The sequence below is a fragment of the Gorilla gorilla genome, chromosome 7 (assembly GCF_029281585.2).
Source record: "Gorilla gorilla gorilla isolate KB3781 chromosome 7, NHGRI_mGorGor1-v2.1_pri, whole genome shotgun sequence".
NCBI classification, from domain to species: domain Eukaryota; kingdom Metazoa; phylum Chordata; class Mammalia; order Primates; family Hominidae; genus Gorilla; species Gorilla gorilla.
In genome coordinates, this window is record NC_073231.2 from 17110121 (window position 1) to 17136819 (window position 26699).

The window sequence follows — 26699 nt, forward strand, 5'->3', positions numbered from 1 at the left end:
TTCTGTGAACAAAAATATATGAAACAAAAAACAAATTTACTTCGTTAGCTTGTAGACATCTGTTATTATTAAACAGACCAGTGTCTTCCTTCACTGTCCGTGAACTTTTGGTCCTGTTTTTTATGTAAGCCTATTTCTCCTCATTTATTCACTCTTATTTTCAAAGTAGCATTTGCCCAACTTTTACATTGTCATGTATTCAGTATTCTCCATCCCAACCTAACAGTGAAGAGAGCACATTATGGCAGGTGCCTTCCTCTTCTTATTGCTCCATGATTCCAATCCACTTTCATGGCTTGGTGCAGGGCCTCTTGATAAACGTGGACTCCGTTGTTCAGATCTAGAGCAGACGCCTTCTGGGCGGTCCTACAGATTTACATCAGTGAAAGAGATGAGCCGGCTGTGCTGACCTTTTTTGAGGCTTGCAATGTATTCAGATGTGTGAGATGGTTAATGCAGCTGTCAATATTAATACTATTCCATGGATTAAGGTCCTAAAAATATCCAGCCAAGTTTAAAAAATATCACTACAGAAAATCACAATTTTATTTGGAACTGGAATTAGGAATTGGCACCAAGGCTTTTTATGACACTTTTGGCTTCCTGTCACTCACTTCATGTGTTTCTAGCCTCTTAGTCTGTACAGGGTAACGCGTTTGGGAACTGTGATAAGAAGAAATTCAAGTCTGCATATTGGCTGCCAATGCTCGAAAGTTCTGTTGTGATTTGGGGGATGTTAAAACACATTTCTCTATGAAGGCTCAGTCTTAAAAGAGGAGAAGCACTTTAGAAAGTATCTGTATTTCTTCATTTTTTGCATTTTTAAATGTTATATCATAGTTGTACATATTTTGGGGTACATGTGCTATTTTGACACATGTATACAATATGTGATGATTAATCTGAGTAATTTGCATACCGTCACCTCAAACATGTATCTTTGCCTTGGGAACATTGCAGTTCTTGTAGCTATTTTGAAATAGACAATAAAGTTTTGTTAACTGTCGTTTCCCTGCTGTATTATCAAATACTGGTATTTCTTTATTTTTCTTTCTTTTTGTTTCCCCTTTTTTCAATTTTTTTCTTTTTTGTTTTGTTTTTCATTTTGATATTTCTTTATTTCTAAGAGGAAAGAGCATGTACCCAGAGAAGCTAAATATTTTGCTCAAGGTCACTTTGCCAGGGAACGGCGGGCCTGGGCCTGTGACCTCAGGGTTCTCCCGGTACAGCATTTTTTCATAATAATGAAATCCTCTGAGTTCTACCTTTGAAGTTTTCTTTGTGAGGTTTAACATATTGTATTGGTGTTCCAATTTCAAATTGTGTATTAGCTGGATTTAAAATGAACTTGTCATTGCAACATCTAGTGCGATATCCAGTATACAGTTGACATTAAAAAGTGTTTTGCTGGTTGAATGACTATCTTGTGGATAACTTGCCCTAATCTGCAAGAAAAAAATGGAGAAACAGTACTGACAAAAACTAGCAAACAAGAAAATGGGGGGCAGGGAAAGCAGAAAATGGATATGGCTAAAAATTTCAGAAAAAGAGAGTTCAGCTACTTATTTTCCTCCAAATATATTTAGATGTGGTTATCGCTTTTACATATTATAAGCATATTTTCATGACCAAAATTACTTTTTTAGTGTTTAAATATTTCCTATTTGTTTGTCCAACAGATATGATTGGGTGCCTGCTTTGGGCCAGGCCATGTTTAGAATGCAGAACATAGCATCGGTGAACCAAAAAAAACCCTGATTTCATGGAATTTATAAATTCACTGGGAGAGACAAGCCATAAATATCTCTAGCCAAATACTGAAAAGGAACTCTTTATTGTTTTCATGTTTTGCACAATAGCGCAAAAATACAGCAGTGTTAGGTAGAGTCTGGGAGGGAAAACCCCATCAGTTATGTTAACAGAAAATTTAATATAAGGAATTGATTAGACAGATATTAGAGGACGAGCAATGCAAAGAGGGAACAAATGAGGCAAGATGGCAAGAACAACAGCAGGAAGCAGCTGCCCCTGTGCTGAGGGGACAAAGAGAAGAGAATGAGCTTCTCAGAACCTAGAAGCTTGGACGAGGTGTCCCCAGAGCTGGGACCCAGACTCCCATGGAGGCGGGCTGGCCGGCTGGTGCGGAGACTTTGAGAGCTCAGAGGAGAGTCCCTGAGGAGTTGGGAGGCAGATCTCTTGGGAGGAGACTTGCTTGTGGGTGAGGTGTCTTTTAGGGGTGTGCAAAAGAGCTAGTCCTGGGAAAGTGAAAGAAACTGGAAACTAACCGACTCCTATTGGAAACAAATGCCGCTGCCAGGGTGAAGGGCTGTTGCTGGCCAACTCTGGCAGGAACAGGAAGCAAACAGAGAGGAGCCGGTCCCCTCTCCCACCCTGTCCTTCCAGGCTCCCTATGGTGTCCCCTGTCAGCAGAGACACTTAGTAAACTAGCAGTGCTGTTTACAGAGTCCCGCCCTCTCCACACAAAGCGGTGTGTAGGAGGGAGTGTTTGGAGGGGAGAGACAATGGCTTGATAACAGGCATGGTCCCAAATACGCTAGGTGACAATGACTCTCATGTTCTGAATGAAGCTAGTTGCTAGACTACCTCAGCAGGACTTGCAGAAGAAATGACTGAAATGTTTTTTATTGTGGTAAAGTATGCATAATATAAAAACGACCATTTAACCATTTTTAATTGTATAACTCAGGGGCGTTAAATACATTAACAGTCTTGTGCAACCATCACTATTATCCATCGTCAGAACTTTTTCATCTTCCTAAAGTGAACCTCCAGGCCATTTAAACACTAAGCCCCTTTTACCCTGACTCCCCAGGCCCTGGCAGCCACCATTCTGCTTTCTGTCTCTATGTAGCTGACTGTTCCAGGAACCTCACGAGTGGAATCATGCAGTGTTTGTCCTTTCATGTCTGGCTTATTTCACTGAGCATAATGTCTTCCAGTTTTATCCGTGTTTGTGGCATGTGTCAGAATCGCATTGCTTTTTAAGGCTGAATAATATGAAATTCGGTTTTGTGACCCTTAGTCCAACACCCAGTTGGACACTGGGGAGAAGATGTATTTAGGAAGATTTTTTTTCGCATGCTCTGGGTGCCCCTTCCCTTGCCAACACATGCGCAGCATCGTGGGAGAAGAGAAGAAGGTATTTCTCCCCATCCTCAAGTCAAGTGACAGGGGCTTCAGGAGGACCACACAGAAAGCTGGATATGTGCCACTGCAGATGAGATCTCAGACACAGTGGTCTGGACCAAGCTATGCCTGAAAAAAATCTAAAGGCTGGTAGAAGCAACCTATGGCAGCAGAGAGTGGGTATTGCTTGGGAAGTAACTGCTACTTTCACTGAAGAGAGAACAAAGGCACTTGTTTTCCTTGGACTAGATGTGGGCCACGAAAGACAGATGGCATTGGCTAGGATCTCCTCTGGAGAGGTGAAGAGATGGCGGGTGAAACATGTTGGAGGTGTAGGGGTGGATGACATGGAACTGTCATAGGCAGCCAGCCGGACGGTGGATTATCCGTTTCAGAAAACTGCCGGTGAAAGGACTTCAGCCATGAGCATCTGCACAGAGCCAGTGAAAGATTCCATGAGATCCACAAAACACTTCATGAATGAGAACAGCCTTTAGTTCCCACCGTGCCCAGAGATCACTGAACTCAGTTCACGCCAGTGCCAGTCGAAAACATTTTGGCCAGATGCGGTGGCTCATACCTGTAATCCTAGTACTTTGGGAGGCTGAGATGGGAGGATCCCTTAAGGCCAGGAGTTTCAGACCAGCCTGAGCATTATAGTGAGATGTCATCTCCAAAAATATATTTGAAAAATTTTTTAAAAAAGCTAGGCATAGTGGCAAGCACTTGTAGTCCCAGCTACTCAAAAGGCTGAGGCGGGAGGATGGCTTGAGCCCAGGAATTCAAGGCTTCAGTGAGTCAAGATCGCACCGATGCACTCCAGCCTGGGTGACAAGCAAGACCCTGTCCCTTAAAAAAAAGAAAAGAAAAGGACTTTTCTGGCTCCCTAACCTCTCCTTGCCGGCTCCCTTCACCACCACCGTGACCCTGTCCCATTAACTACTGAGTTGGGAGTGAAGGATGCAACAAGAGAAGAAACCACCTTTCCCACCGCAAGCTTCTTGATAGCAGCAGGTCCAAGCTGGAGATGAGAAGTTTCAAATGGTGATGAAACGTGGAGCCTGGATTTTACACTGGACGGGGAATCAATTTCAGAAGTGAGAATGTTTTGTGATCTGGAGAGCATTTACTTATTATTGAAATTTATGAAAAATCTGTGGGCCTGCCTGAATTTCATTCAAGGGCAATGGAAGAATGAGCCCCAGCAGAATAAGTTTCCAGGGATATGAAGTCACCTACAAGTCCTGCTCGTTCCAGACAACAGGTTGGCCAATAGATGTTTCGAGTGGCGATGAAGGCTGGAAGCAAAACATGGCAGTCTGGAGTACTGCCTGCGTTGCAGTGAAAGTAATGTTGTGAGGTTGATGAAAAGTAAACGACTGCATTATTTGTAAAATAAAAGCATTTCACTTCTCTTGCATGAAAAGGGACAGGAGGCGGGACAGCAGCAGGCAGGGTTTTGTTTTGTTTTGTTTTTTTTAAAGTAGCTCACTTGGTTACACAGCTTGCTAGGTGCAGCTCTTCACTCCTGAGGTTGACAGGTGTTTTATGATCCCCTAAAAGATCATAAAGCTAAAGTTTTCAGATCAAAGGAAAACCAACAAATAGAGGCAGCATTATTTGTGAAAGAACTTTGCCATAAAGGGAAGCAGGGAAGTTAGGGTTGAGACTGGATCATGGTCTGTGGTCATACCTAAGCAGTTTTTTTTTTTTTTTTTAGTTGAGATATTGAAGTGTATTTTTACACTAATGGGGAAAATCGATGATTGAGAAGAGAGAGAAGAAAATTACAGGAGAGAAGCTGTTAATTGTCCAGAACATAGGATTCCATGTACGGCTAGGAGGGTTTGCATTATAGAAGTACAGATAGTTCATCCTCATCTCTCTTCCTGGAAGAAAGAGTATATGAGAAGAGATACAAATAGATTAGTAGATTTGCTGGTATAAGCCCATGGGAATCAAAGTGGTCCACTCCCCTGAACGATGTACTTGATATAGATAACAAATATTTTGTTGATCATGTAATTGTTGAACATATATAGACTGACCCCAGAATAAAATTTAGAACTTATTAATTGCTCCTTTCTTCTAAAAGTAGCAGGAAAGAAAAAAAAAGCTTTTAAATTGATGCTTCTAGGGGAGGTACAGTGGCTTATGCCTGTAATCCCAGCACTTTGGGAGGCTGAGGCAAGCAGATCACTTGAGGCCAGGAGTTCGAGACCAGCCTGGCCAACATGGCGAAACCCAGTCTCTATTAAAAACACAAAAAATTAGCCGGGTATGGTGGCATGTGTCTGTAATCCCAGCTACTTCAGAAGCTAAGGTCTGAGAATCCTTTGAACCCGTGAGGTGGAGGTAGCAGTGAGCCGAGATGGTGCCACTGCACTCCAGTGTGGGCGACAGAGCAAGACTGTCTCAAAAATAAAAATAAAAATAAAAATAAATAAATTGATGCTTCTAGCTATTTGGGGGCATTCATTCCTTCAATTGATGATAATCCACCACCACCATACTTGCCAGATATGGTGACAGACATTACGGATAAAGAGATGAGACACGTATGGTCATTGTCCATAAAGAGTAAAAGTTGGGGGCAATAAACAAGCATCAACAAATGAATACGATAATATTTTCTTAGTTCTATGTGAGCCATGGTTGCTGATTACACGCAACAGAAACTGACTCGTGATCTTTGGACTGATCAGGAATTTATTGAAATATGAAGGACATAGAAAGCCAGAGAACTAGACTTGGAAAATAAATGTGCCCCAGGGAAGCTCCACCATGCCAAGAGGCTTAGGTACAACAGTCAGTCGGACCAGGAACCAGTGCCACTGGTGAGCTCCTGCTGCCACCCTCGGCACCTGCCCTAGTTCTCCCTTGGGAGGTCTATATATAACAAAGCCACTTTCCCAGCTCCGAAGATTTTCCACATGCAGCTTAACTGAGCCTTTTAGAGACCATTTCACCATCGTAAAAGGCAAGGGATTTTTAGGGGATGAATAAATGGTAGGATTAGTAATAGGGCATTGTTTCTGCTTTACTTTTTTTTTTCACTATAAAGTGAATTTCTTGGTCAGCAGCAACGTTGTGTGAGATACTATATATTAGTTACATTAACATAACATATGGGCCGGGTGCAGTGGCTCGTGCCTATAATCTCAGCACTTTGGGAGGCAGTGGCTCGTGCCTATAATCTCAGCACTTTGGGAGGCAGAAGTGGGCGGATCACTTGAGGTCAGGAGTTTGAGACCAGCCTGGGTAATATGGTAAAACCCCGTCTCTACTAAAAATACAAAAAATAAAAAATAAAATAAAAATAACATATCAGTACAGATTTCTGTAAAAAGTGGCATATTCAAAAGATGTTACTGAAGAGAGTTTAGTAAAAGGCCCGTTCACAAAGTGTCAGCAAGGTTAAGAAAACTAACCAGGGATGGCAAAGCATCCTGGGGTTAGCACTGACAGGATTACCATCCTTAGCCTGAAAGGGAAACGGAAAGACTGGATTCCAGAACTTGGCATAACTTTAACCCCGGGAAAGAGCTGCCCAGCATCAGCTGTGACCTGCAGGCAAAGGACAAAGCCATTGTTCAACCCAGACCTATCTGGGAGGGAGTTGGGGTAATACATAACTTGACCTCTGCTCCTGCTGCCTCCTCCCAAATCCTGCCTATGCCTGCTCATGCCCCAGATGGAGGCCTGAGGGCAAAGAGGCTTCCTTGGAGAGCCTCCTGGAGGTGCTGCTAGCAGATGGTGTTGCAAATAGAAGCATGGTGGGCAAAGAGAAAATTCAAATGCAGATTAAATGTCTACTCTATTGAATCCCTCTCCAGTTGCTGCCCTCTCCAGGTTAGAAGGTGACCCCAGACAATCAGCCTGCTGTCAGACAGATGGCTGATTCCCTTGAAGCTTTGCATAATGCCATGGGCTCAGGGTTTATTACTAATGCTGGTCGATGGAGCACTCAGCAGTGCCAATCACAAGATCAGCCTGGAAAGGAGAGGAATGTGTTACTGTGCACACAGATAGCGGTCAACCTGTTCACGACCCCAGTGGAGCAAGCCCTAGAGTGTCAAGCAAGGAAGTCACCATGACCATCTTATTTTCTTGAGTTAAAAATATTCTTGGCCGGGCGTGGGGGCTCACATCTGTAATCCCAGCACTTTGGGAGGCTGAGGTGGGGGGATCACGAGGTAGAGAGATCGAGACCATCCCGGCCAACATGATGAAACCCCATCTCTACTAAAAATACAAAAATTAGCTGGGCGTGGTGGCACGTGCCTATGATCCCAGCTACTTGGGAGGCTGAGGCAGGAGAATCACTTGAACACGGGAGGCAGAGGTTGCAGTGAGCTGAGATCACACAACTGCATTCCAGCCTTGTGACAGAGCAAGACTCTGTCTCAAAAACAAACAAACAAACAAACAAACTATATTCTTGCAGCTGGGTGCAGTGGCTCATCTCTGTAATCTCAACACTTTGGGAGGCTGGGGCAGGAGGATGTCTTGAGGCCAGGAGTTTGAGACCAGCCTGGGCAATATAGGAAGACCCTATCTCTACAAAAAAAAGGAAAAATATACAAAAACATTAGCCAGGTGCCGTGGCATGTGCCTTTAGTCCCAGCTACTAGGGAGGCTGAGGTGGGAGGACTGCTTGAGCCTGGGAGGTCAAGGCTGCAGTGAGCTGCGATTGTACCACTGCACTCGAGCCTGCATAACAGAGCGAGACCCTGTCTCCAAAAAAAGTAGATGGATAGTGTGGAGTCTTAATTAGGGAAAAGGAGTCAGGCTGACAGGACCAGGGGAAAGTGAAGAGAGAAAGCAAATAAGCTATAGGTCTACCTTTCTTCATGGCCCAGGAATATAGGCCTCCTGAGCAAATAATGTGCATAACTCACAAACTTCTTGCTCATCATCAAACACTTCGATTTATCATCAAGATCCTTGGCTGACAGAAGAATGCAGGTGAGCTCCCTGCTACCTTGGCATTATCGATCAGCCCAAGAACCATTCTATAAAATCTCCAGCAAGCCTTTGTTTCCTGGCAGTCAGCTCCTCTTCTGCTAATTGTGCCCACTGCAACCTGGCAACATATTTTCCAACTTTCTCTAATAAATCTGCTTTTGTTTAGCTACAACTGTCTTGGTAAATTTGTTTACCCCTGCATTACTGGCCCAGACAGTTGCTGCTAACCCGTGACAGAGAGATAGACAGATGATAGATAGATAGATAGATAGATAGATAGATAGATAGATAGATAGATAGATAGATTCTTGCACTATGAGCAATTCTGAGAAGTTCATTTATATGACTCTTCTCCAGATTGTTTCTGTGTCACTAACCAGCCAATATAGTAGCCACTGCAGGGCATGAAACAGGCCTACTTGCTACACCTTAGTTATCTTTAACCAAGAAATACACAGCATCTCAACCCTGGTCAGGCCACCACTGAGTCCAGGTTTTGATTTGACAGATGAGCAAGCTCCTAGAACCGCATTCAGTCGCCCAGGTTGGCACGTGGAGTCCAGACTCCCTGGTAAGCTCACCCATGTTAATAAACTCAATATAGTCTATAATTACATTTCTCTCTCTTTGGCAGTCACCTGCAGAATCCGTATGTGTGGATACTTACCCCAGATCTTTGCCTTCTAAATTCAATGGGCTGTAAATCTTCTGGTGTGTAAACCTTCTGCGTTTGACTTTGTAATATTTTTTCTCTGGAACATGCAGGAAAGTGGCCAGTTACAGACTTGGGGACAGTGAGAAGGGGAGGGAACGTGGTGGTGTGGAATGGGCTGAGCTCTCTCCCTCTTACAGGAAACTCCCTCTGGCGGGGGAATGGCAGGCCTATGAGGAAGTAAGTGTTGTCCTTTTCAGGAGAGTGACCTAGTGCTGCATCCAAAAATTCTCATTCCTGTTCTCAGGGCCCAGTTTTGACCCCTGCAGTCAATGCCCTGACTTTCGCGTAAAATATGTGGGGAGGCTGTGAATTCAAGTAATTTGGCAGCCTATAGATTCTCACTAACCTAGAGTTTATATTTCAGCTGCCTTAGCACTACAGCTTCAAGAGATAAGAGAATCAAGCCTGTGTCGAGTTAAGAATTAAATGGGAGGTTGCAGTGAGCCAATATCATGCCATTGCACTCCAGCCTGGGCGACAGGATAAGACTCCATCTCAAAATAAAAAAAATAAAAAAATAAAAGGTTTGTGTTTCTTTTTTCTTAAGCTCATTCAAATGCCTTCCTGCCTTCTTGAATTCCTCATGCCCTTGGTAGCATTCTCCAGTGAGAACAATGTTAACTCCCAAAGCCTTGCCCTACTTGGGTACCTAATTCCTGCAACTACAGGTGATTAGTTAAATGAGCTTTCTGCTACCGTACACCATTGGTTGTCAGAGTCCCATTCTGGACTTAATGATGTTTTTCAGAATCTTCGTATTTATTTCGGAATGGCCGGAACAATGACCAACACATTTTTTAAAATTTAGTTAAAATTGTGAATTGCAGGCAACAGAAAGGAATTCTGGATATCTTAAGCAGAGAAAACATTTTCTGGAATACAGTGGGGACTGTACAGAATCAAGAGAAGCTCGGCTGGAAAATGGGTTTGAACCCTGATCGTCTGAGAAGGACAAGGGCCCCTTTTAGTGAGAGTGATGTGGCCAGGACACTGTCACCCCACCTGTGCCTTTGAATGACTCGCTTTGCATTCAGAGTCCAGGATGAGAGTTCATGGTTGATTGAATCTAGGTCATAGGGCCAGGCATCTATATTTGTTTCCTGGGGCTGCTGTAATAAATGACCACAAACTGGGTGGCTGAAAACAACAGAAATGTATTCTCTTGCAGCTCAGGAGGCAGGACGTCCTAAATCAAGTTGTCAGCGGGGCCCTGATCCCTTTGAATTCTCCACAGGAAAATTCCTCCTTGCCTCCTCCAGTTCCCGGTGGGCCCAGGCACTCTTTGGCTTGTGCTGGTGTAACTCCAATCTCTGCCTTCTGTCTTCTCTCCTGTCTGTTGTAAGGACACTTGTCATTGGCATGTAGGGTCCACCCAGATAACCCAGGATGATCTCGCCTTGAAATCTTTAATTACATCTATAAACCCTTTTTTCCAAATAAGGTCATATTCCCAGGTTCCAGAGGTTAGGATGTGGGCATATCATGGTGTGACTACACCATCTCATGGGACGGGGAGTGGGAAAAGCTCCCTGCTTCCGTGTCTATGGTGAGAGGCAAGGTTCTGCATCCCCCCAGCACTGCACACTACAGAGTTGAGTAGAAAATGCCGTGAGATATTAAAGCCAAAATAAACCAAGATTGCAACCACAGCACTAGTGTCAAAGCCTACCATATAATACAGCAGAGGTATAAGAGAGCACAGGAGAGGAATCCTACATGGGAGACAAGAAAAGCTTCGTGACACAAGCTGAACCTTCAAAGATACTTGGGTGTGTTAGGTGGTGTAGAGGAGAAAGGAAATTCCAGACAGAGAGGGAACAGACAAGCAAAAAGCATGAAGATATCAAATGTCCAAAGCATTCAGGGAATTTCAAGCCCGGATGGAAGAGCAGTGGCACTAGATAAGGAGCTTGTGCTGGAATATAAATCCACGAAGTCACTATGCGAATTCTTTTTTGTTTGTTTGTTTGTGTTTCTTTGATCACTGCAAGAGTTTCTCCATGATAGAAGCAACACATTGATTTAGATAAGGAGCTTGTGCTGGAATATAAATCCACGAAGTCACTATGCGGATTCCTTTTTTTGTTGTGTTGTTTTTTTGTTTGTTTGTTTCTTTGATCACTGCAAGAGTTTCTCCATAATAGAAGCAACACATTGATTTAGAAAAGGAGCTTGTGCTGGAATATAAATCCACGAAGTCACTCTGCGGATTCCTTTTTCTTTGATTTCTTTGATCACTGCAAGTTTCTCCATGATAGAAGCAACACATTGATTTACATTCTGGTGCAAAATCCTCCTCTCGTTGTCACAGAGAAGTCATTGGCTGGCTACTTCAAATGGCGCTGGCAGAGCACAGGGTGTGAATTGGGGGTGGGACATCATGAGCGAAGATGCAGATCAGATTGTGGGGGGCTTTAGGTGACATGCTCAGGTATTTGGACTTTCTCTTTAGAGCTGGAGAGTGATACAATGGTGACACAGAGGGTGACTGTTGGGACTTGAGTGTGACGGCACGGAGCATGTGAGATTGGAGACCATTATATTATCTGTTTCCCCAAACTCAGTTCTTTATTCCAGTGTTGGTTTATTTTTCCTTTCCTTTCTTTCTTTTCTTTTCTTTCTTTTTTTTTTTTTTTATAGAAACGGGGTCTCACTCTATTGCCCAGGCTGGAGTGCAGTGTTGTGATCATACCTCACTGCAGCCTCAACCTCCTGGGCTCAAGTGATCATCCAGCCTCAGTCTCCTGAGTAGCTAGGACTATAGGCATGCACCACCACACCCGGCTATTTTTCAATCTTTTGTAGAGACAAGAGTCTCATTAAGTTGCCCAGGCTTATCTCAAACATCTGGCCTCAAGTGATCCTCCTGCCTCAGCCTCCCAAAGCCAGTGTTGGGAGGTGACAACATTTTAATCAATCTGTAGTGAAATGAGAAAATTAAACATGATATAGTCAGTTCTTCAAAAATTCTGTTCAATTTCAAAGGACTCTCCTTTGGTTTGAAATCATGACCTGCTAAATTTTATGAGGGTAAAATTGTCCATTTGTCTGTGAAATTATGGTAATAGTAAATAATAAGCTTTACAATATCTGTATCTATCTATTATATCTATCTGTCTACATACCTATCCATGTCTTTGCCCTCAAGTAAAAAATCAGCTGGTCCCTCTAGTTCTCCAATTGTCCCTTTGAGATTTTTCTGGACTGTGCAATCTGCAAGAGTGGGAAATCCTGGACCAGGTGAGGACTTAACCCCAGGCAGAGGTGATAGGGAAGGGGCAGGGGTACTCACAAGAGGGATATGACGGAGCTGGAATCCACACCATGAGATCCTTGACAGACCAGATTCTACTATGCTTTGCATACACATGGACTCTGTCTGCAATTCAAATACATAATCAGGGTCAGACACTGTGGCTCATGCCTGTAATCCCAGCAGTTTGGGATGCCGAGGTAGGTGGATCACTTGAGATCAGGAGTTCAAGACAAGCCTGGACAACATTGTGAAACCCCGTCTCTACTAAAAATACAAAAATTAGCTGGGTGCAGTGGCACATGCTTGTAATCCCAGCTACTCAGGAGGCTGAGGTGGGAACATCACTGGAACCCAAGAGGCGGAGGTTGCAGTGAGCCAAGATCGTACTACTATACTCCAGCCTGGGTGACAGAGTGAGACTCCATCAAAAAAAAAAGAATCACAATCAGAGTTTATTTAGTTTATTTTTTTAGTACAGGTTGGATATTTCTAGTCTGAAATTCCAAATCTGAAATGCTCAAAAATTTGAAACTTTTTGATTGACCACATGATGCCACAAGTGGAAGTCACGCCTGACTTCATGTGACTGGTTGCAGTCAAAACACAGCCACAGGACACATGGTTTCTTCAGCTTCTCCAAGGGACAAAAGGCCCTTCCACCCCTCTTCGGATGCTGTCTATGTTTTCCTCCCATGCCCAGATTTCCCCACGCGAGCACGCTAACAAAGTGTAATAAAATGGAATGTGTTCAGGCACCAACGACGGGTTCCCCACGATACCCCACATGGGGCCAAGAGCTGCGTGCATTACTCAGTGTGGTCTTTTGCTTATTTCCTGCTCTGTGGTGTAAAGATATTGTTGAAAATGTCAAAAAGACGTGCAGATACCCCTATGAGTAACACTGATGAGAAAAAGGAAGCATTTATGTAGTAGTGATGATGAAGATGACATTGTCAACACAGCAGAAAAAGTGCCTGTCGATGGCGTGGTGAAAAGGTGCGATGGGCTTATTGAAGGACTAGAGCAGTGTGCAGCCAGAACACAAGAAAGCATGTCAGTTTATAAAATCGAAGAGAGAGTTCCAAGACAAAAAAAAAAATTCTTAATGAGGCAGGTGACTCTGGAGGAAATATTTTTTAAAAGCCATCTAGCAGGCTGGGTGCAGTGGCTCATGCCTGTAATCCCAGCACTTTGGGTGGCTGAGGAGGGCAGATTACCTGAGGTCAGGAGTTTGAGACCAGCCTGACCAACACGGTGAAATCCCATCTCTACTAAAATTACAGAAATTAGCTGGGCGTTGTGGCAGTTGCCTGTAATCTCAGCTGCTCAGGAGGCTGAGGCAGGAGAATTGCTTGAATCCAGGAGGCGGAGGTAGCAGTGAGCCAAGATGGTGTCACTGCACTATAGCCTGGGCAACAGAGCAAGACTCTGTCTCAAAATAATAATAAAACCCTTCTAGCAGAATGTCTCCTCATCCCTAGAGGCCCCTCTTTTTGGTCCCTCAACTGCTTCTGATGTTGCTTCTTGCCTTGAAAAATAAAATACAGGGTACAGTAGCCTTTTAATCAAAACACAGCATTGCAGATGGAGACAGAAAGCCTGCTCTTATTTGTTGCTGTTAACAGCTGACACAGGTATTTCATGCTGTGCTGCTTGGCTACCCTGAGCACTTTTTTTTTTAAACTGTATTAATGATATGTCATATTTTTACTGTTAAGTATTTAAGTCTGAATAAGTATATGAACATGATTGCTTATCAGAAGCATATAAATTTAGAGTCAGGAATGATGGTGAGGTCACACAACCGCAGATTGTCCACATGGGTGGCTGAGATAGTGACGCCTTTTCTTTTTGATGGTTCAGTGTACACAAATTTTGCTTCATGCACAAAATTATTAAAAATGTGGTATAAAATTACCCTCAGGCTATGTATATAAGGTATTATGAAACATCCATGAATTTTGTGTTTAGACTTGGGTCTCATCTCTAAGAAATGTCATTCTGTCTATGCAAATCTTCTAAAATCCAAAATTCGAAACACTTCTGGTCCCAAGCACTTCGGTTAAGGGATATTCAAACTGTAATAACCCCATGAGTGCCTCTTTGGGAGCAATTGTGTTACACTAGTATATAATTCATCGTCACATTTCCCCTTAATTCAGCCTTAGAAAAATCATTAGGTGACTTATAGCTTTATGGTTGAAAACCATGATCTTCATTTAAAAGCTCTTTGTTGAGCAACCTTTTTTCAGTAAAATGACTTTGGGATTACTTGTCCTCTATCCTGCCTAAACCTTCTTTCCTGGGAGAAAAAGAGGATGAGTAATACACATTCCACTCCTTCTCTGGAAGTGCCTTTCATATGTAATAGCAGAGCAGTCTTCTTCCACGCTACTATTTTGGGGGACCTATTGTTTTTATCTCAACACAAACTGAGAGCTGTTTTTGTCAAACTGACACCAGCAGCCAATGCCTAGGGGAAGCCGGGCGCTATATTTTCATTTTTCTTCACTCTCATGTTTGATTTTCTTGTTCATTTCTGACATTCTCTCATCTACAAAATCAAAATGAATTGTAATATAGTTGCAATGAACATGGCCTTGTCAATGCCTGTGGAGGGATGGCCTTTGGTAACTGATCTCATAACCAATATTAAGCTGTGAGCTCTCTTTTCCTAATTTTTACATTATCCTCTTACAACCACCCCCCTCAACACACACACACACACACACACACACACTCACACTCCCCACCCAGATGTTATCATGTTCATTTCCCCTATTTCGTTTTGGGGGCTAATATCCTACTCTTAGTGAACAGTCCATTTAGACACATACTCCTTGACATTTTTCGAGAAAAACAAAGTGCTCTCAGGGAGTATTTGATCTCTTTCCGCTAAGATAAACGCCCCTCACGTTGTTGACTTTCTTTCAACATGTTTATCGGGGGTAACTTTCTAGTCCCTGATGGGATTCCAGAGAGGATCGTATTCTCCCGGTGCAACATATTTTGTTGTTTTGAAGCTCTGAATTTGTTCTGCTCATAGGATTTCAAGGAGAGATGCCAGCTGTTCCTTTCCTTAGTATTTCCATTGTAATCTCTCTGGTGTATCATTAAGGAGTTCTGTGTAGAGGAGAAAATATTTATGAGGCTGTTTTACTGGCTTCATTATTCAAAGGGAGTTGGAACCAGAGTCAAAGTGTCACCCCAATCTAGAAAAGCTAATATTGCTTGCTGTCTATACTTTTGTATCCACCCGTCATATACTTACCCCTGGCTGTGCTTATTCTGTGTTACTCCTGAATTAGTCTGTAGCTTTGAGACAGTAGGGACCACTCATCTTTGTTTGTCTTACAGCTACCAAAGCATCTGTTGCCTAGTAGGTGCTTAGTCAACATTTCTCAAATCAAATTTAGTTATAGTAGAGCTCTATCATACATGGCTAGCCTCTCCTCTAATGCTAACATCTGTGGGACTTAACAGTTTGTGATCCTTCCTCCTCTAGTATCATTTCTTTTCTTACTGTGTGTATTCTCTTTTGATTTAATATACTCTAATGTCCCTAATGGGCTATGTACTAGAATAATGATTTTTTTTTAATTTAATTTTTTTGAGCTGTCACCCAGGCTGGAGTGCTGTGGCGTGATCTTGGCTCACTGCAACCTCCGCCTCCCAGGTTCAAATGGATTCTCCTGCCTCAGCCTCCTGAGTAACTGGGATTACAGGCAGGTGTTACCGCACCCGGCTAATTTTTGTAATTTTAGTAGAGACGGGGTTTCACCATGTTGGACAAGCTGGTCTTAAACTCCTGACCTCAGGTGATCTGTCTATCCCGGCCTCCCAAAGTGCTGGGATTAGAGGCATGAGCCACTGTGCCCAGTCAATGATGATGTTTAAATGAAGTTCTCCTGAGATTCATGACCATCTAAGTTTGTTGTCCTTCAGTTACCACACAGACAGTATGCCCAAGTCTAAAACCTACACCTCCTATCGCATTTCCTCTGATGGTGAACCACTGTACTGTCTACCCTGGGGCCATCCTTCTTTTCTGTTCTCCACGTGTTTATACAGTAGACATTCATTGAACATTGTAAAAATACCAAAAAAGATGCAGAGATCATAAGACATATTGCCCCTGTCTAGAAAGTGCTGCCGTCAATTATGGAACATATGTTCACACAGCTCATACTGTAATATAAAATACAAGGCATTGCTGACCATTATGACATTTCAAAATCAGTTACCAGTATCTAGACCTTCTTATATCCTATTTCCCGCAAATGCATACATCTTAAGTAAACTAATTTGGATGTATTCACATGCATTACGAAGGAAGGGTTTATTAGAGTTTATATATGGCCATTACTAAAGTTTCCTTTGCTTTACCTTGTATTCTTTCTTCTTCCTTATTTTAGGATAGTAGTGGTACATTGTACTGTATCAGGCTTATTATCAGAGCTTCATCTTCAGCATGTTCCCTGCCTTAACTCTGCATGAGTCACCAGGTCCTATTAATTTGGTTCTTTCTCCTTAATATCCCTTCATTTTAATCCTTTCTAAGCATTATTAATATCATTCTTTGCTAACATATTTAACCAAGTTCTTTCTCTGTCTTCATTGTGGACCCATCCATGCAGTGTCAGTCTACACTACTGCCAGAGGCAATTTCTAAAACCGAGATCAACTTTTGTCATTCTTCTTGTTGAAATAATTCAGTGGTTCCCCATTATGTTCAGAAGCTGGACTAGGTCCTATATGATCTGACTTCTACCCTCTCTTCCAGCCTCTTATTTCACCATTTGCTTCCTTGCCTTCCTTTCTCCTCGCCATCTGTATAGTTAAGAGTGCGAACACTAGGGTCAAATTATCTGGGTTCAAATCCTGGCTCTGCCACTTACTAGCTATGTAACTTTGGGAAAGTCACTTAGGTCCTCCTTCTTATCTGTAAAATGGAAGAACTAGTAGTTCCTATTTTATATAGTTATTGGGAAGAGTCAACGTGTCAAATGCTTACAACATGGCCTGGCCCATAGCAAATAATTAATACAGACACTTCTCCACTTATGATGGGGTTACATCCCAATAAACCCATTATAAGTTGAAAATATTATAAATCAAAAATGCACTTAGGCCTGGTGCAGTGGCTGACTTCTGTAATCCCAGCATTTCAGGAGGCCAAGGCAGGAGGATTGTTTGAGCCCAGGAGTTTGAGACCAGCCTGGGGAACGTAGGGAGACCCCATTTCTACAAAAATCACAAAATTAGCAGGATGTGATGGCACACTCCTATAGTCCCAGATACTTGGGGGTGCTGAAGCAGGATGGTCGTTTGCACCTGGGAGGTCAAGGCTGCAGTGAGCTGTGATGGTGCCACTGCACTCCAGCCTGGGCAACATAATGAATACCCTGTCTCAAAAAAAAATGCATTTAATACAACTAACCCACAGAACATCATAGCTTACCTCCCTAGCCTACCTTAAACGTGCTCAGAATATTTACATTAGCCGAAAGCTGGGCAAAATCACCTGGCAAAAAGGAACACTGTCGAATCTCAGTTGTCTACATTCATGATGGTGTGCCAACTGGGAGATGTGGCTCTCTGTGGCTTCCCAGCATTGTGAGAGAGGATCCCACCGCATGTCATTAGCCTGGAAAAAAGATCAGAATTCAAAATTCAAAGCACAATTATTACTGAATGTATATCACTTTCACACCATCATAAAGTCAAACCTTCATAAGTCTGGGACCATCTGTATATATTTCTGTGCGTATGTTCCTGTTATTTCTGTTGTTATTCATTTATTGGCTTTGTGTCTTTCTTTTTGCATATGCTGTTTCATATGCCTGGAATCACCCACTTCTCCTTTTCACCTTGCTGACCCCACTCATCTTTCGAACTTCACTTTAGGTGTCAGCCCCTTGAGGGAGCCTTCACTCCCCCTTCCCACTCCAGGCTGGATCAGTCGCCTATGTGTTCCTTTAGCACCGGTGCACACCCACATCATAACATTCTTCACACCAGATAAGGGGTATTGACATTGTGATTTTGAACACTGTAAGTGACCTAAAGGTCCATGGTGTTTAATAATTTGCAATAACACAAAATGATTATTTTATAAAGATTGTATGAATATATGATTACAGTATTAGTCCATTCTCAGGCTTCTAATAAAGACATACCTGAGACTGTAATTTATAAAGGAAAGAGGTTTAATTGACTCACAGTTCAGCATGGCTGGGGAGGCCTCAGGAAACTTACAATCATGAGTGGAAGGGGAAGCAAACATATCCTTCTTCACATGGCGGCAGCAAGGAGAAGTGCCAAGCAAAAGGGAAAAAATTCCCTTATAAAACCATCAGATCTCTTGAGAACTCACTCACTATCATGAGAACAGCATGGGGGTAACCACCCCTATGATTCAATTACCTCCCACCAGTTCCCTCCCACGATACATGGGGATTATGGGAACTGCAATTCAAGATGAGATTTGGGTGGGGACACAGCCAAACCATATCAATTCTATTATTTTGTAGATGATTATATCAAATAATCTTGATTCTTGGTATTAAATAAGGCAAGGCATGAGTTTGGGGAATCACATTAGCTCAGGATGTATCCATCCCAGAAGTAAAGTTCTACTGCACTTTAGTTTTCTATTTATTTGTATGCTTCAGATATTAAATTCTGGGGTCCTGAATGGGGTAAGAGCTGTTTTATCTGTATCCCTAGTGCCTTACATCTGCCAGAGATTCAGTTAACATTTGCTGAAAAGATGAATGTGTATTTTTAATTTAATACAGAAAATTATTATTTTTTTTTTTCAAAAATCTGGCTTTGCCCCTGAGCCATGGTTTGAGGTGCTGACCCTCTTCCCAGGAAAATACACGCATGGCTCATTTCAGAAGGTTTAAGGTACAGACCTTGCCCTAGAAGATGGCCTCCTGTTTAGTCAAAGGGAAGAGAAGAAGAAATGTGTTTCTTTCAATACTAAATACGACTGATTTAATAAAAAGACTCAATTGGAATTCAACTCCTTTTAGATATATACGACCCCATTCTATCTTTGCCCAACAACTTCTTGGAGAAGGTGATATGATTCATGCACTTTAGACACAGGCAAATTTGGATCCTAATTTAGGAAAATGAAGCAAAATCAGTCATATTTGTAGGTGTTTTGGGTGCCTGATTTGGGCATATAGACAAGCCTCCTGCCTAGGTAGCACACATATGCCTCCTACTTCTACACTAGCTACAGTTCCTCTTCTCATTGGTACTCTTACTGACGGGGGCATTGAAGACTTTGCCTTTGGTGGCTTATCTGAGGGGTCTAACACATTTAGGCACAAATGCCTGAAGGAAAGGCGCATAGACAACCACATTGTCTGACGACAGTCGACTGCCCAGGTCAGAGCCTGGCAGGGTAAGTCTGAATGGAGAGTCTTTAGCTTCACCCTGTCATAGGGACTCAGTTAGCAAACATCATCTCTCTTATAATTAAGGCAGGCTCTAAAATTGCATGAGGAAAGATAAGATGCTTTGGTAGCTCTTTCAAAATACTTCTTAAACGCACTTCTAAAAAGTTAGCTTCTGTGGCTCTCAATGGCACAGATCATGTGCCTACATATGAGTTAAAATCTATAGGCAAGTTCTGAAGACTAGAGAGAAGTTTTCCAAAGCATCCAGATCATTGATTCTTAAATAGGGGCCAGGACTAGGGTGGGGCTGGTGTAGGGGAATGTTGGGGGAGGCCACATGCATCTCTGAGTAGGAAACTCACACGCACCCTGCCATCGTGAGAATCACTGGGTGTAATAAGAAGTACAGTCTGTGGCAGTGTGGTGAACACACAAGTGATAAGGAAACTAGGAAAAATGGTTGCCCGTTGGGACTTAGATTATGGTCCATTCACCCCACTTGCAGACAAGCAATTAGGGTCCAAGGTGTTATAGGATGGGCTTTTCCTATCACATCAGGCATCTCTCGAGATCTCATTGTATATCACGAGACCTCTATATTACAAAGTGGTTTTTGGTGCATTATTTTTTTAATAACTAAAAGCCTTTTGATGGGTTTCATGACAAACTCTTATGAAGAAGAAAAATGTGAACAATGATGAATAACTACAAGTACTTATCAAAGTGACAAGAAAGTAGCTGATAATATGGAAAATATTGAGTAGTCCAATTCTACTGGAATGATTTAGTACAATTTAGTAATATTGTCTTAGGTACTATTTATTTAATTAAGCCCCTGGAATCAGAGATGACTCTCAATGTTAGCAATTTTCCCAGGAACAAGATGAAATCGTTCAATTTAATTTTAGGAGAAAGTATTGTATCTTTTATAGAAAGCTTAGGAATTGATTTATTGGCCTATTGATTTGAACTGCTCTTATAATTCCGGCACACTCAACATATTAACAATTCTTTCTAATCCCTACTTGGCTGGGTAATTTATGCATAGGTCAGGAAGTCAGACTGGGCTGTAGCTGGTTCCATATACTTACCATGTGAAATGACATTTAGTATTTGTTTTCTTCCTGATAGGGCCTGTGCTTCCTTCAGAGACTCACACAAGTGGTTTATCATGAGAAGGACCGCACTATTTAATTTCACTCCTACAAGTTTTCATTTACGTTACACATTGAGAAAGTTATGAGAAGCAACTGTCACTCTCTGGAGGTGGAGACTGCCGTGATTCACAAAGACAAGAGGTAATTTTCCTGTAATCACAGGATGACTCAGGTTAGTAGCTTTCAGCCCTTCTGCAACTCACATACCATGAGGTGTTTTTAGCAATGTGCATATTTAGTGAACCTAATTCTTCCCAATCCCTATAATTTTAAATTTATGACAATGTGATATAAAGTAAGTTGCAATTTATTTTTGCATGAGGTGGAAAACAGTATTTGAAAGTAGTTGTACAGGGTATGTAAAAATTATAAGAACATATTTAGCATTTTTAGAAAGCAAAATACTTTTGTAGGACTTAAACATATTTTTAAATGAGATTTTTATCACACAAAAGTTTACAATATCATTTGTACTTGGAAATGATATATAGATGTTAAGTGTGAAGTTGCATGTATTAAAAAGTAAAATGAAAAAGCTATGCATTTTGTAATTAGGTCTTTTTTATAATGTAAGTTGTCTTTTAACTGTTCGGACCGACTTGCATTTTCACTTTAGAATTGTAGTTTAAGTGTGTCTTTGAAATTTAAAGCAGAATTTTATGCTCTCTCTTTTTTAATTCTGTGTCTTCTGTGGCATTTATAATAGGAGAGCCATTTCCAATATTTATATTTCTTTTTAGTTATGAAAAAGTGACCATCGTATGCCTAGATTGTACCTATAATACAGACCTGGCTGGGCGCATTGGCTCATGCCTGTAATTCCAGCACTTTGGGAGGTGGAGGCAGGTGGATCACCTGAGGTCAGGAGTTCAAGACCAGCCTGGCCAACATGGTGACCCCGTCTCTACTAAAAATGCACAACTTAGCCAGGCGTGGTGGTGGGCGCCTGTAATCCCAACTACTCGGGAGTCTGGGTTAGGAGAATTGCTTGAACCCAGGAGGTGGAGGTTGCAGCAAGCCGAGATTGCGCCACTGCACTCCAGGCTGGGCAACAAGAGCAAGACTCTGTCTCAAAAACAACAATAACAACAACAGACCTCTGGGGCAGCAAATCAGAAAACACAAAATAAAACTGGAAAAGCTCAGTCTTGCTTTCCTCCAAGTGCCCATTGACTCACAGCTGGCTCTTTAGGATTTATAACCAAAGAGTCAAGGACCAACTTGTACAGAGTAAAGTATTGTTGTTTTGCAGAGGGAGCTAAGAAACAGCTCCTTGATTCATTGGCTCTACAATTAATTATTGGGTGATGCTCTGTGTTCTGCACTATCCTAGGCTCTATAATGTACAGATGAGACATAGATAGAGATATATAAAAACATCACATTTCCATCTCTGCCGTCCAAAAACTTATAATCTATTTGGGAACATATACAGAGTTGAGAGTTCATGACAGTATCCGGAAAAATGCCCTAAGAGTGATAGAGATAATAAATTTGCTGTGTATAGAAGTCCTGGGGCTGGGCACAGTGGCTCACACCTGTAATTCTAGCTCTTCGGGAGGCCTGGGTAGACAGTGCAGTGGTTCCCCATCAGAGGAAATGCAATAGGAGGTGTAGGTTTTAGACTTGGGCATATTGTCTCTGTGGTATCTGAAGGACAACAAACTTAGATGGTCATGAAACTCAGGAGAACTTCATTTAAACAGCATCATTGAGTGGGCACAGTGGCTCATGCTTGCAATCCCAGCACTTTGAGAGGCCGGGATAGGCAGATCACCTGAGCTCAGGAGTTTGAGACCAGCCTGGACAACATGGTGAAAACCCATCTCTACTAAAATACAAGAAAAGAAAAAAAAAAGCTAGGTGTGACAGCGTGCACCTGTGGTCCTGTGGTCCCAGCTACTCAGGAGGCTGAGGCAGGAGAATTGCTTGAATCTGGGAGGCAGAGGTTGCAGTGAGCAGAGATCGTGCCACTGCACTCCAGCCTAGGAGATAGAGCAAGACTCCATCTCCAAAAAGTAAAAACTAAAAATAAGTCCTGGAATGGATGATTTTTATCTGTAGTTACCCATAAATCATTTATGCAGGAGGAAGAAACTGTGCTAGACTTTGCAGACCAGTAGATTTTGGCAGGAAGAAGTGATAGGAGAGCATTGCCGGTAAGAAAGAATAGACTGCTGGCTTCAGCAAAGACCTGAATAAGGTCCTGAGCAAGTCCCTCTCGGGAAAAAGTGAGTAGATTTGTGTGGATACAGCTGAGAGTTTGAGGTACTGTCATTGCAGGATATAAGACTGCAAAGTGGACTGGACCAGGTCAAGGAGGGTTTTCATGACAGACTGAGGAGTGCAGGTGCTATCCCGTAGGCAGCAGAGGTCCCCTGAAGGGCTTTCAAGAAGGAGTGAATATTATCCAATGAGGTTGTATAGAAAAATTAACCCTGCACTGCCATGAAATAGAGATTCTAACCAACTTTCCTTGAATTCATAGAAGGAAAATCATGAATTGTAGCCAGCAAAACAGGAATGGCACATGTGCTATGTGGTTTACGCAGTTACCTTTTACTATAGGAATGTATTGTGTCTCCAGCCAAGTGGACATTAACAGAGAAGGTTGTGTTGCCAACTCCCATCTTTATGAATATATTAGAGGGGATAGATGTGGGGGGTGCAGAGACAGCAAGAGGAACAGACAGACCAGTTAGACTAGCTGAGATACTAGGGGACGGCAGTACAAACAGAAAGACAGAAAGGGGGCAAATGTGCCAGCACTGTGACAACTTTGATCTTCTAGGCTGGCATTCCAATAGCACATTGCTATCTCAGCAGATTATTTTGCTCCAATCAGAGTCCCTTCATCCATTTGTGATGAGTCCTGTTGGCAACCCTAGTGGCCATGGTACATCTCTTTCACTGTGGCCCCCACTGGGGTACATGCTGTGGTTGTGAAGAAGCATTCAAGTTTGTAATACTTTAGTCCTTTGGCTATACATGTCAAAATCAACTAAAGCAAGAAGGAGGATTTGTTGGGAGTGCCTAAGTAGCTGGCACAATAAAAGGAACTGCTGCAAACTAAACCTTGGGAAAGTTACAACTTGGGATGAGGCATGAGGATCTTTTCTTCAGGGCTGAGCCATCAGCAGTTCTGCTCCAACCTCTTGTCAATTTCCCGGGCGAGGGAGAATAACTGTCCGAGATTGGATCATGTGCCCACTCCACTGCCGCTGTCAATGTGCCTGGCAGGCCCCAGTGACACTTGGAGTCTGAGAGAGGTGCAGTTCCCCAAAGGAACAGAGGATAAACAGAGGCTTTTAAAAGTATTTTAATGTCTAAAACGTCTGCGACTGCAAATAGTGGTCCTATGTGTGTGCATGGTCTCAGGCTTGGGAACGGATCAGATATTCCCCAGAATCTTAGATCTCCAAAATTACTTTTCACTGCTACCTCTGATGGACCCTCTGCTCTTTCAAACTAATGTTTTGAAAAAAATAAAACTTTTTTATTTTTTAAGAAGTTACTGATATTGACTAGAAGGTATTGACTAGGCAATACCTTCATGCCTGCATGCCTCTAGCTGCATGGATTAAGTGTCTTTTCTCTTTCTCCCTTTCCTTTCTTCCCTTCGGTAGCGCTCAGCTCTTCAAACACATCAGGTGCCCGGAGGTGACTTAATTTATGCGTCTTAGCTATGTTGGAATTGTCAAGTTTGCTACTTTCCCTGAAAAGCAGGCTAAGAGGACCTTAAAAGCAGAGTGGATTGTCCACCTTTGGGGAACCCTTGAATTGATTCTTCTTGCAAGTGCAATTTAAATGACAAGAGACGAACATTTTCTTTTTTTTATTTGAGACGGAGTTTCGCTCCTGTTGCCCCGGCTGGAGTGCAGTGGCGCGATCTCGACTCACTGCAACCTCCGCCTTTCGGGTTCAAGCAATTCCTCTGCCTCAGCCTCCTGAGTAGCTAGGATTATAGGCATGCACCACCATGCCCGGCTAATTTTTGTATTTTTAGTAGAGACGGGGTTTCTCCATGTAGGTCAGGCTGATCTCGAACTCTAGACCTCAGGTGATCCACTCGCCTCGGCCTCCCAAAGTGCTGGGATTACAGGCGTGAGCCACCGCGCCTGGCTGAAAAGAACATTTTCAAATCTTGCCTACGCTTCTAGGCTGAGTTCCAAGGCGCAGCTCCCGACTTCTCATGCATTCATTTGAAGATCTGTCAGTTTACACACACAGAGGGCTCACTGAAAATTTCCCTTTTTAATAATTTCCTAATACTCTGGAAATGAACATAATAAACTGCAACACAATACAACTCTAGACTTTCTAGAGCAAGAATTGTTAACCTTTGACATTATTTTGGGTTTTAGTTTCTTAACACAAAGCTTCAAGCAAGTTTCAGCTGCAGTTAGAAGCAGTCAAAATGTAATTTCCATTAGTGATAAATGTGTAAAAAGTTATATGAGCAATTGATATTTGATTATATAAATCTAGTTTGAGTGCTAATTGGAGTAGATATAAACTAATTTATACAAAATTATATATTTTTTACCCTTTCTTCTCTCTGTTCTTTATACATATTAAGTCATAGCTCTTAGCTGTTTGTCTGCTTTCCTTAGTCTCCATTTCTGGCTTTCTTTGCACTAACATATATGAACCGCATGATAATCATTCAATACATATATTAATTTCCCCGTTTCTTCTCCTTGCACTTCCCCTGGTTTCTTTCTTCTTTTCCTTGTCATTCTGTCTTGATCCTTTTCTTGATTTTTATAAAGAAAACTTTACTGATACATATGTTTGTCTTCTTTGTGTTGTTTTTGTTCTGGGTTTGGTTTTTTGGGAGGGAACACTGATTCTTCTATTAGTCGTGTGTGTTTCGGGAGATTAACCATCCAGATACCAATTAGGCCCAAGTCATTATTGTCTTAGGTTCTAAGGCTTTTAAATATTATAACATTTTTCAGAAAGATTTTATTCTCTGCAGACGAAAAAGCTCAGCAGATTTTTCCAATAACTGCACATATAAAGAGCCACATAAACAGTAGACTAAATATTACAGATGATCCACATGAGAGTAATAAATGAGGACACTAGTTTGTCTATATATTTTTCATAAGGTACTGAAATAACTGAGAATTGTCTTAACGAGTAACAGTAACCATGAAACAGCAAGATAATTAGAGAATGAAGGTAAGCAGCAATAGCAACCACCTGCTGCTACAAGCTGAGGATCATGTAGCCTCCTTCCTGGACCTTTACACAATTTATATTCCCATCTATTTATTGAGATCAGTAATCCTCATACATTATTATAGTTGTGCTACTTGGAAGGTGTGGCTGGCACAATTCATCCTTAATTTCATTTTGAGTTATTGAGTAAAGCTATTCAATGTGTAATAAGATCACAAATATAAGGTAGGTAAAATGAATTTCCTTCCTCTCATCATACTGATGAGTCACTTACCTGCTGCCCTAACTGAAACAACTTCTTTACTGGGAGCAAATGGACTCTATTCTTGGCTGGTTACTGGATAATCTGGCATTGGACATTATCTCATTTAAGTTACTTATTTCTTCAGTTAGATTTCTTCTGAGCCAAAACTCTCTCAGCAGTTTCTGTATATACTATGACATAATCTTATTGAATGGGGATACTGCTTTGACATTTCACCTGATCTTTGAACCCAGTGATCTCCAGTTTCTAGCTGCCCGGAAGGCACTGACTGGATGGCATTCATCCCTCATGGGAATGGCAGAATACAGATGAGAGAGGATACTCTGCTCAGTTTGAAGTTCTAACGTGGTTTAAAGTACGTAAGAAGGCTATTGCCTCAAAGCAAAAGGGGGTTTTAATTGAAATATACATGGACCAAAGTGCATATATCATAAATGTACAAATAAATGTACGAATTTTTCATAACCTGAGCGCCCTCATGTAACCCGAGCCCAGATCAAGAAACAGAACATTATCAGCACCCCAGGACCACCTCCCGACCCCCAGTGCTCCCTGCCAGCTGCTACCCCAGGCAGCCTCTATCCCACTT

The 26699-nt window shown here is 42.1% G+C and overlaps 1 protein-coding gene across 3 annotated transcripts in view; it reads left to right on the forward strand.

Moving 5' to 3' along the window:
- Positions 1–26699, forward strand: part of TRMT9B (tRNA methyltransferase 9B (putative)) — a 77372-nt gene that overhangs the window by 17898 nt on the left and 32775 nt on the right. Inside the window, exons 3-4 of one of the 3 annotated variants that reach the window (XM_063709067.1) lie at positions 1680–9354; positions 20633–20799. In XM_063709067.1, coding sequence (XP_063565137.1) covers positions 20741–20799 — 59 coding nt within the window. In that variant the 5' untranslated portion in view covers positions 1680–9354; positions 20633–20740. Of the gene's footprint in view, positions 1–1679; positions 9355–20632; positions 20831–26699 lie in introns of those variants that run through there. The other 2 variants (XM_063709068.1, XM_019032775.4) reach the window with 2 other exon arrangements.